General features: G+C 40.4%; 1 protein-coding gene across 1 annotated transcript in view; it reads right to left on the bottom strand.

Moving 5' to 3' along the window:
• Window positions 1-12,052, bottom strand: part of LOC144522872 (ephrin type-B receptor 1-like) — an 84,685-nt gene that overhangs the window by 39,533 nt on the left and 33,100 nt on the right. The window contains exons 3-6 of the mRNA XM_078258119.1: window positions 11,654-11,944; window positions 10,530-10,748; window positions 10,231-10,411; window positions 1,533-1,688 (exon numbers count right to left, since the gene is read on the bottom strand). Coding sequence (XP_078114245.1) covers window positions 1,533-1,688; window positions 10,231-10,411; window positions 10,530-10,748; window positions 11,654-11,944 — 847 coding nt within the window. The remainder of the gene's footprint in view (window positions 1-1,532; window positions 1,689-10,230; window positions 10,412-10,529; window positions 10,749-11,653; window positions 11,945-12,052) is intronic.

The raw sequence follows: 12,052 nt of genomic DNA, 5'->3' as shown, positions 1-12,052 counted from the left end.
ATTTGTTGCCTCTATGGATGTTTTCATGGATCACTATGTCACTATTTTACAACAACACTGACTATGCCTCTAAGGCTATTTTCACAACTACCTCTGGTGCATTTTACCTTTTGGTTCGGTTTATATAGACTGGAGAGGAAGCTATCATTCGAACTCCTGGGAAACTGGACCAAGACTTCCTGAAAAGTCGATGTGCTTCTGGTGCGGTTTGTTTGGTGGGTGAGCACAAAGCAAACCAAGTCGATAGATAGTAGATACAGTAAGTCATTTAAGCATGAAATCAAAAGATTAGCTACTAGTAATTCTATCTAATGACCGGAAATTGTCAAAAAATGGGATCTATGTTGTATGCGTGTATGACATGCGTGTATATGTGCATTTTGACATTGTTGGCAAGTGTGTTGTGTGATGCAGCAACTTGGAGCCCAAGACAATACAGTATATCTTATATTATCTAGGGCCTGGCCAATATTCACAGCCATGATGCATATATTACACTGAGAGAAATTTCCATAGTTTTTGGGTTACCTTTCATGTAGTCTGACTCACCAGATGTGGACTGTTGGAATATGTCTGCCATTGGCTGCCTATTTCAGAAGAAATTTGCCTACCTTTGCGCTATCTCCGCTATCTATTTTGCAAGGGCATCCTCACTGCATCTGGGATTTAGCGGGACCCAAGACAATTGTGATTGGTTTAAATAAAAATAACAAGCCAGAGCATTTTTTTCCCCCAATTCCAGAATGAAAATAGGTGCAGCCAGACCATCCTCCAGTGCTGACATAGGGGAGAGGGTCTGGTAATCTGGGCTGGAATGTTGCAAATTCATTCATGAATGTAAAACAAAAAAAATAATGATCCATTAAATGAATCAGAGCTTTTCTAGCCTTAAAGAAAACATGAAGTTGTATCCAGGTCACCAGGACGTGCACAAACTCACACACACACACACACACACACACACACACACACACACACACACAGACACACACACACACACACACAGTTTCACAGTTTTAGACTAGCTACAGAGACAGTCCAAAATGATTCATGTCTCAACCTACTTATACCATCTCTCTGTGGAACACAGAGGCAGCATTTTTCAAACTCTGTGCCTCATCTTGCATAGCAATATAGCCTCTTCGACACACTAAACACATATTCACTTCAATGAAAAGCCTGAGGAGTGTGGCAGTGTTATTACTTATAGCTCCCCAAATCCCCAAACAAGGACGGGAACATTGCCTCACACTCGCTCTGAATGAGGTGCATGAAATTAGGGCTGTAATGGTAAATTAAAGCAGATATTGGCCTTTAATTCAATGATGAGATATTGGACTGTCAGTGCCAATGCCTACCACGGACATGCTGTAATATGCAGCCATTGGTAACTTCAGTCCAAAAGTCTGCCTTCACAAGACGGTCTCGGTGCCCCTGAAGCATTACCATAGTCAGCTACATAACTGAGATGTTTATAGAGTGTGTATTTTTGTTTGCGTGTGTGCTTGTTTGACAGAGAGAGACCGACTCACTGGTGCACATGTCCTCTGGTTTGTCCATGTCTCCACGGTAATAGCCGTTGCGACAACCGCAGATGGTAGCGGCCTCGATGGTGGAGCGACTGTTGAGCGGACATTGCTTACATAATCCGGCCCCCTGGAACGACTTAAAGGTCCCCTGAGGGCAAGCTGGAGAGAGAGAGAGAGAGAGAGAGAGAGAGAGAGAGAGAGAGAGAGAGAGAGAGAGAACACATAAAAAAATGCACAACTCAGCCTCCTGAACATGAACGAAACACCACAAATAGGCTATGATTGTGCGCCTTTTGTTTGTATTGATTGCAAGACATTTGGCATTGGCATTTTAGAAAGACGCTATACCAGTGGAGTTATTACTGGTAGTTTAAGGTTGACAGAGCACAGAAGGGTGCTTTCTGAGGATTGCAGCACATTATCTTGTTCAGGCAAGATACACAAAACTATTTTGTGTACTACCACAAACTGAGCATCACACTGATTATGTGTGGTGTAGAATATGGTTTCATTTCTCTGGTTCCTTTAACTGGGCCAGAGTTGTTTCTGTCCATACATATTAACTCAATTATTTTTTGTGACATGAAACACATACATGAATTCTTAAAGATGATGATTCATCCAGGAACAGCTTGTTCTGAGCATACAGCACATGCTTGTTATTCAGCTTGTATACACCGGTTTGGATCATTTGCAATGCAGTCTGCTTGGGATAAGACAAGGCTGAAACTGGAGGTCAGATTCAGGGTGTCACTTCTGCAGTGAGATTAAGGGGATACCTGTTTCTCATCTACATTGTTTAGTAGCCTGTTTGAAGGTCCTCCCTTTCAGTTCATTAAATGTGAATGCCACAGCAGGTGTTGTTACTTGTCCCTCTGCAGCCTTAACGCTATAGTGTGTAGTTTCTGTCTCCCCTTAAGGACTTATACATAATGACAACAAAACTGTCGGCGCGTCCACATGATACAAGCCTTACGTGATCGTGCACCCACCCCTCCCTCAAACAGTTGCTAGTAGCCAAGGAGGACACAGAGGATTAAAAAAACACGATGGATTCTTCAGAAGAGGTAATTATCTTCACTCGAGCTTCTGCGCGGGAAAGTCACCGGACGACACACTCTTCTGAGCATAGCCATATTGAGGAACGTACGTTCATTAATATCAAAATGTTACACACTAAAGCTTTAAATTTGAGGAAGAACAGCACCTATTTTTAAAGCATTTACACATCTCTGAGCCTTTGTAGTTATCTCCACTGGATCATGTCCATATAACACCTGTTACAAAATGACCTTCCAACTTCCAACACTACAGTAGCAAGTTATAACTCTGTGTTGTGCATTGCTCATCTGTTCATTTAGGGGGAAGTTTCAGGAAACCTTCACACAGTTTCAAAAACAATTAATTAAAAGGATCTCACTTATCACCATTACTGGAGTTCCTTAGAACTGCCCATTGACCCTATTCTCTGTAGAGTTTCTATCCAAAAACAATAAGTTTCTGAGATGCCAAAGATGTATGCATCATCCCCTTTCTCCCAGCTGGTCTGCCAAAACAATTGTTGCATTTTTAAATTTTTGGCTTAAATAATGAATACCAATAAAGCTAGACCTTTAACTGAATATAATGCTAAAGACTAGAATCATGGCTGCTATTGTCTCATTTAAATGTACAAATCATATTGTACTGGCTCTTTGAACAAAATAAGCACATTATGTTAGAAATAGTGCTTCTGATCAGTTTGAGTTCGGTGGGAATATTTATTTAACAAGGCGTGTCTCTTAAAATCACAATTTCAAAGTCCTTGCCAAAAATGGTAGCAGAGTTTACAAATATTTAACAAAGCAGGGCATCGGGTGAAATCTGAAAAAGCTTTCAGAGCAGCTGCTTCGTTTAGTAGGTTTAAATCTCAAATAAAACCCAAGGACAGTTTGGCAGCTGTTCAGGTGTAGGAAGAGTTTATGTTCATTCAGGCTAGAGTATATTACATGTCTTGTTTGAGGCATTTTGATAGTACAGTAGCTGAGGTTAGCCATTAAACATTTGCAAGTAGGTTAGCAATTAAACTCTTCAAAACTCCAATTTGTGCAGAAACGCTGCCATCATACCACAGCAGCACTACTACTACTGACTGTGTGACTTACAGCAAGTACAAAACAAAGTATTACATCTAGTTTAAAGCTAAAGGTGAAACGTTTTGAATCACAAAATTAATTAAATTACATTACAACATTACATGGTTATACATCTGAAGTTAAATATATCACATGTTAAAACAGAGTACTTTGTATCAAAGAGGACACATGCCTTTAATTTACACAGGATTTGCCTTTTTGGTGAGGGCAAACACATTCTGAATTAGGACTACAGCTAAAATAAAAAGCCAAACAGGTAAACAGAGAGGTGTAAAATGAGAAATTAGCATGAAAATAAAAGCTCTGCCAAAAGGCTAAGGAAAAAACCAATTTTTTTTGTTCCTTTTTCTACAGGTTTGATTAGTTTAAAGCACTTTGTTTTTCCTGCCTCTGCTGTAATGAATGTTCACTTTATTTCAAAGATGCTTTAGATGCTGTAAGTGCAAACACAGATTTATGGTGGAAGGCAGAGGATTGCAAAAACAGACTTTTACAGAGTCCTTACAAACTACGAGTCCGAAAAATAACATGAATTGAGTGAAAGAAGTAAATGAGACAAAGTGCCAGCGAGTTAAGAGCCTCAGAGTGTCACTTAATCAAACGTTAAAGGCAGATTTAGTTCAAAACTGAAGAAAAACAAAGACAGAGTAATGGAGGAGAGAACAAGGAGAACAATGAAACTGATGTTTTTTATTCTTCCCTCTTAATATCACTATTTCTGCAGTCAGGGTTCAAAATGAGCACCAGCCACCAGCCAAATGCTGCTAAAATATGCAAATGGCTGGTAGATTTGCTTCACTCACCAGCCAAAAACACACTGGTAATCTATTGAGTGGCTGGTAAAATTCAAACATTCACTTGCTATTTGGCTGGTGGACGGAAAAGTTCATTTTGAACCCTTGTCTGCAGTACTGCTCTATTGTGTTCACTCTCAAATGTTATACTTTTATTTCTTGGTTTCGCTGTTGCTTTTGTTCTACAATGGAGGATGCTGTTCTCTGCTCCCATGTTTTACTGCATATTGCATTGTGCATGAGCCACAGAGCTTGAAGAAACTACTCACTTCTCAGATATGAAGTACACTTCATATCATATTGCAGGACTTGATCAAGCGTGTATTAACTGTCAAATACTTTATACATCGCTGACCCCAAAATCGTAGCATAGAGTAACCGTTACACAACTTTTACAATTATGTAACATCAGTGAACTACACACTTTTTAGGTCTAAGTGCCCTCTCCTTACTGCGTGGTGTGGGGGAGGCTGTGAGTCCCCGTTTCTCTGAGAATACCAATTTTATACTTGATGAGTTGCAGCTAATTGTTTAGCTGTCCGCCTTGAATTTTACTATTGTGGTTCAATCTCACCGCTCTCATAGCGTAATTTTTTTGGCTGCAGCAGGCAGCTGTTCTCAGCAAAGAAGCTCTAAAAACCAACTTACACTACTGTACACTACCTGCACAGCACCAAACAGCAGACAGACACAGTTAGAGACTAGCTGGTGAACATAGTTGAGCATTTATCAGCTAAAGAGTCAGATATTTCCCTCAGGAGTTGGTCGAAACCACATACAGAGCTAAATGAGAGTGAATATTGGACTTAGATGCGCCAGAAACACGACTCCAAATGAATGATAGTTGTTCGGTAAAAGCAACTGTTTGCTTACACATTAGAGGATGGCTACCCAAACAGGGTTCAGACAGATATATAGAAATGATGTTCTCTGATTGTCTGTAATAAAGGCATACAAATGCCCCCAAACACTTGGAAAAATAGCAAAGTAAATAGCTATGAGACTGTATTAGAGGCTCTGGTGGTTTTCAACTGTACTACAACTACATCCAACTGAATGAACTGACCAATGCTGCTCTCCTCAGAGTCCCGTGCCCTTTAAACCTGTTGCAAAGTATACGTAGGACTACTAGTTGAAATGTAATAGTAATTATTATTTCATAATTACTTCATAATTATTTCATTCAAATGCCAACTTTTCCGTCAATCTCCCTCCTTGTCGGACACCCTCTCTTTTTTCTTTGTCACTGTGTCTGTCGATGTCACTTTCCCTTTCTGTTAGTTTCTACCTTTCTTTGAAGTTGTCTCTTCAGGAGAGTCAAATGCGTGTACCTGTGTGTGTGAGTGTGTGTGTGTGTGTGTGTGTGTGTGTGTGCGTGCGTGTGGGGTTCTTGAATAGGCAGATAGACATCTGGCTTGTCAAGGTCATTTATTCACCTTGCTCGTACACATGGGGTGTGTCACCATGGCAACAAGTCTTGCTCCCTCTCTATTAGTTATCTCTAGATACCTCTCTGTAGTTATCTCTCTCTCTCTCTCTCTCTCTCTCTCTCTCTCTCTCTCTCTCTCTCTCTCTCTCTCTCGCTCTCTCTCCAGCTAAGGATTTTAAACTACATGTGAAACACCACATGTGAATGTTTGTGTGTACATGTGTACTGTCAGTTATATGTTCATAAGGAGGAATAGACCAAAATGTTGACGTGACAACAGTGGGACTTTATTAAAATCTGATTAAACATCGTCATCTGCATCCAATATGATACAAAGCAAATAATAAATGTAAGCTAATTGTCACTTTGATCGATTAACATTTGTTTGGTGTCACTGAGTTTATAAATAGTGTACCATTGTTAAAATTCAACTTTTCAGAAAGAAACATTGTTGGAGTTCTAGTTGAGTGTTTGTTATTGAAATGTCAGATTTTAAATATACAGTAATGTAATGGTACAGAAGTAAGTAGTATAGATGTATTTGCTGTAATTCTCATACTCTTATGTATCTAATTTTGTCGAGAAGAGGATGAAGTGAGGCAGAAAACCCATCATGCAAATGGAACAAATCTAAGAACGCATGGCAACACAAAAACACAAAAACTATGGAAATGACAGGATAGAAAAAGGGAAAGCAGAGAGTTACAGAGAACGAAAGAAAGAGTTAGAAAGGGACACAAATATATTCCCTCTGTTCCTTTAGTCAGCTGTTTTGAGTCACACAGCGACCATGTGGATGACAATTGTATAAAGTTGGCTTACAGGCTCACTGAAGACTAAAGAGTTGTGTTCTCTTCTGTGTGTGTGTGTGTGTGTGTGTGTGTGTGTGTGTGTGTGTGTGTGTGTGTGCATGTGTGGTAAAAGGCTGCAGGTTTTAAAATCTCTTAGAGCGTTGTCGGGGTCCACAGCAGGGGTAGTTTTTGTGTATTCAATGGTGGTGCTGACATTTGTAGTGCTGCATTTGAAGTGAGGGTCAATTTGAATATGTTTACCTTACACACACACACACACACACACACACAAACACACACACACTGTACTTTGATGTTAAGCCAGTTTTGCTGGATGGTTTGCACAATATGCTGGTTTGGTGCAAAATAGACACCATGTCTGTGCGCGCGCACACACACACACACACACACACACACACACACACACACACACACACACACACACACACACACACACACGGCAACCTGTCAGGATCCAGCTGTGACTGACTGCCTTTGTGCCACTCTTGTGGTCATTTTGTGTATTGTGTTGTGATTTGTGCTTGTTACTGTGTTCCATGTGTTCTGTGGTTACCTGTCTGTCATGTGTCTTTGTCTCCGCCCATCCCCTTATTTGGTCTGCACTTCCTGTCTTGTTAGTTTCCCTCCGTTTCTGCTCTCACCTGTTGCTTGTTACTGTCTTGTCCAATCCTCTGTCTTTCTGTTCATTGGTCTGTGTTTTTCTACACCCCTCTGTTCCTTTGTCTCTTGTCGGTTCATCTCTCTCTGTTTGTTCCTGTGAGTCCTGTTCGTTTGTAGTTGTGAGTTTGTAAGTTGTAGAGTCAAAATAAAGTGTGTTAGCTCTGCACATCTGCCTGAAAGAGTCTTGCATTTGGGTCCTCCTGCTGAAACCGTGACACAACCATCTGTTCTAATAGTGAGTCCAGTTTCCTGACAAGTTGTTATCAGCTGATTGGCAGAAGAGCACACCAAAAAGATGCCAGCTCAGTGGACAGACTCTGTCCCACGTCATCTTAAATTACTGTTTAAGCACAAAACTCTTGAAGAGAGCACACAAGGCAGGTGTACGTAGACATGCCATCACAGAAAGTGTCAAGTCATGTTGACTGAGTCTGTCTTTACATCCAGTCAGACTTTTTAGTAGGGCTGGGCAATATGAACAATATAAACACTGATCACGATGGAAAATGATGATATATACTGTTAGAGTATATACACAAGAGGGAAACCTCTGTCAAATACCACAAACTAAGTTAATCTACCATCTACAAGTCTCACCAGTAATTAGACACACCTCCAAGAATGAGTAGTAACTAATTATAACATCACTATGTGTTTACCCCATTAATACATCACAGATGCTGTTATTTTTTAATGGCAAAAGAGATGGTGTTGATAGGAGCCATGAAAAAATGAGGGATGATTTTTATTTATGTATTTAAATCGATATTCTGTTCATTGCTTATACAAGTGTTGATTTTCTTTTGTAGGTTGTTAATCTCCTACTAGGGAATGTCAAGCTTAAGGAAACTTAAATCTCTCTAAAACTTGTTTATTTTGTCAAAAATATATATATTAATATATTAACTGATATGAAAACTATAATGATATATAAAATTATTGGGATAAAATGTTTTGCCATATCTACTTTCTAGTTTTGTTTTTCAAGGGCAACAATTACAAGCTCAATATTTTCTTTAGAGATTGACAGCAAAGGCCTTAATAATTCCAAATTGCATCCTAATTCCTTCTGAAATGCGATCAACATCACTGTAGTCTAGATCCACGACGTTCCACTTCCAAGATGACTTTGTTGCCGTCGGAAATTCCGCCAGATTTCACTCTTTTCAGCTCGAAGTCCATTACCTTTCGTTTTGTTTTGTGTTGGAAATTTTAAATCCGTTGGATTTATGAGGACTATGGTTAACTGCTCCTCAGATCTCTGCAGGGTAAATCCAGACAGCTAGCTAGACTATCTGTCCAAGCTGCGTTTTCTGTTGCACAACTAAAACAACCTTTAAACGTACATGTTCCACCAAAAAACATTCCTTCCCGCGGCTTTTCCCGGTGCTTAGCACCGCCCATGATGATTGTGATTGGTTTAAAGAAATGCCAATAAACCTGAGCAGGTTTTTCTTCCATCCCGGGAATGCTGTGTGGACTAGCCAGACCCTCCTCCGTGGAGGAAGGTCTGGCAAAGCGAGTCTAAACTCACAGTAATATTGTCAGCCTTAATCACTGTCTCCCATGAATTGTGTTTGGCTTACCTTCTACCCACTCAATTATGAAAAAAATTATTTCTGTGCAAAAGAGACAATGACACCAAAGGCAAAGCTAACACTTAATGTATTTCACTGGAGACAGATAGAATACGATTCATCAGTCCCTTATGTGTTCTCTATCTCTTTTATCTCTAAAAGTTTTTTACCTTTCTGTCCTTGGTCTGTCCTTTTTTTTAATTTTCTTACCAGTCCATCTCTCGGAGGGCTCTTCTCCTTCCTTCCTTCCTTCCCTCCTTCCTTCCTTCCTTCCTTCCTTCCTTCCTTCCTTCCTTCCTTCCTTCCTTCCTTCCTTCCTTCCTTCCTTCATTCCAGATGCCCCTCTATCTCTTCGACACTCTCTGGCAGTCCAGGACTAATTTGCAGGAGACTAATCTGGCTGGAACATGCTAAACTAATTAACATGGGATGAAGCTGCCTCACTTATCATTTCACCGTATGTACATACATCACACACTCATGCTCACACACCCCCACACACACTCTCTCGCACACATACACACACACAAAATAGATGAGACTCTCCAGGCAGAATATGAAATGATGGGTACTACTTCAGAGAGGAAATGGGGAAGGAGGCCAGATATAAAAAGAAGCTAAAAGAGATAGAGTAGCTATTTCTGTGCCATGTTCACCCAAGTCTGCTTCTACTAATATTAACATATGGAACACCGTGGGCTGCAACCTTTGGGAAAAATAAATCCAAAAATGTATAAATGCATGTGATTATTTAGCTAGCACTGCCAGAAATGACACACAAACTCTCCTGCACACAATAAAACATTAGCATTTTCTACAGAATTGACTCAGCATACAGTTCAGCTTTATTTTATTTTTTTGCTATGCTATGCACACATTTGTTCAAAAGATAATTTCCATACCTTATTTGTAACAAGCACACATTTTATATAAAAATCAAGGTTGAAACTTTTTGTTTGATTCTGTTGCTGATGCTTTGTGAGACATTGCCTGCTGTAATAGCATGTTTGGTATGGTCGATTATTAGCACCATGCATGTTTGCTGGATATTGATTTGCTGCCATACCGGCTCGTTAGCTTTTGCTACACAACAATATGAAATGTATGTGCAGCATGCAACAGTGTTTGCTGTAGCAAGGTCATCAGAACAGGTTTTAAAAGAGAGAAGGAATTCAGCATACATGGAATCATCTCTGATGTGCTATGATGCAGTTTAGTATTTGCAGCCGTTTTCATTTTTCTTTTTCTTTTTTTAGCACAGAACTAGCACAGCCTCATTAATGCACAGATTTACCTCGACACACGTTGCCATTGTCTGGTTCATAACCCGCTTTGCAGCTGCAGCTGCCGATGGGTACCATCCACTCTCCATCTCCGTTACAGTAGAGCTTTATGGGCACGTCTACTTCCTCAGCGTTGGGGATACAACTTCCTCTAGCGATGACTAATGAGGTGGACTCTGCTCCAGTCAGCGTCTGCACAGAAAATCATAAAAAAAATGTCTACTTAAATGTCTGTATACATCTTGGACAACAGCTGCACCAAAGTCTGATAGAAGGAGCACCACTGTTTTCAATTGGTTCTGGTCCATACCTCTGGGAAAAAGGCAAAGTTTTGCACCACGCTGGGGCATTTCTTATAGAATACTCTGACAGCCAGAAGAGACATGCAAGCGCCCAAATCCTGGAAGGCCAAGTGGAAGCCTCTGCCTTTGGACAACGGCCCGAAACTCCGAACTTCTGTATTCACCTTCATTAGCCTTCCACCAAAATCCACCTGGGAGAAACTCTCATCTGCTGCGATGGTGTCCACCTTACAGTGACGTACAGACAGAGGAAAGAATAGAAAGAGCAAAAGAAAGCAAGAAAGAAAAAGAAAATAAACAAACTTCTTCTAGGGTTCTCTGTCCCTGTTCTTTGGTTCTTATTTTAGATTCACTAAGTGATGTTTGAATCTGCTGTATATTACTGGAGAAATGCACTTGTGATCATATACCATATCATTTTGTTATGTTTAGAATTTAGTCATAATTTGGTATTTTCCCAATGAACCTCGATGATGCCACCACTTGAGGCTGCTAGGAGACGTCCAACACTTGGTTGGTTTCTAACACTCTGATTCATCAACACAAACAGTGTGAAACTACACTCAAATGTAATTAAATGTGGTTAATTGAAAAAACTACAAACATATTAGACTGTGTACATTACATTTTTAGGAGAGAAGTCAACTATGAATCCCAAAGAGCACTGGGAAAACACATCCAATCAGTAAGCATTCAGTTCTAATAGCTGAAGGAAGTTTAAAAATCGTAGACTGTTCAATAAACTCATTTGTGATCCAATAAATTTTGGATCATTTCAGTGTTTTCTTCTGGATTGCAGATTGTCCCTATCCTATGAAAATAATTAATTTCCGAAATGACAACTTGACAACAACAAGAAAAACAAATCCTCGCTATCAGCTTTGTGACAAAGCATTTTTCAGATAATCTAATCTGATAATCCAATCCAATGTACTGAATTTGCACAGGTGTCAGATTCCCAGACTCCTGCTGATCCCAGCTGATCCAATAGCCATAAGGTAACTCCAAACAAATTGATGTCTTTGTGTTGAGATTATCATCCATATTTTACTTTGAAGTGCTAATTTATAGTGCGGCAATACTTTCAGAACCAGCAGCTCTTAACACTTTGCCTCTTTTCTGGACTCATTACCTTAAGAAAAGGAGCATTGGCCCAGTACTCCACCCCTTTGATGCTCTGTGACAACGTCCTTTCGGTCTCCAGGTAGTACAGGTTGAACGTCTCTTTGCAGGAGCCCAGGACGCTGGGGATGGAGGCGCAGTCGCGTACAGTGAAGCGAATCTCCACATAGATGCGTTGCGCAGCCCGCCGGTCGATATAAGTCGTGAGGAGCCAGTTGTTCTGGCTGGGATCAAACACGTTGCACACCTGGTAGGTCCTGATGGTGTTGAGGTTTTCATCATAACCGCTCACCTCCTCCCACTGGGGAATGTGTGTGTGTGTGTGTGTGTGTGTGTGTGTGTGTGTGTGTGTGTGTGTGTGTGTGTGTGTGTGTGTGTGTGTGTGTTTAAGGAAGGGGCAGGGGGTAAT

Source organism: Sander vitreus, chromosome 9, assembly GCF_031162955.1.
Source record: "Sander vitreus isolate 19-12246 chromosome 9, sanVit1, whole genome shotgun sequence".
Classification (NCBI taxonomy): Eukaryota; Metazoa; Chordata; class Actinopteri; order Perciformes; family Percidae; genus Sander; species Sander vitreus.
Note: the sequence above shows the minus strand (reverse complement) of the source record. Positions and strands in the feature narration are given on the sequence as shown.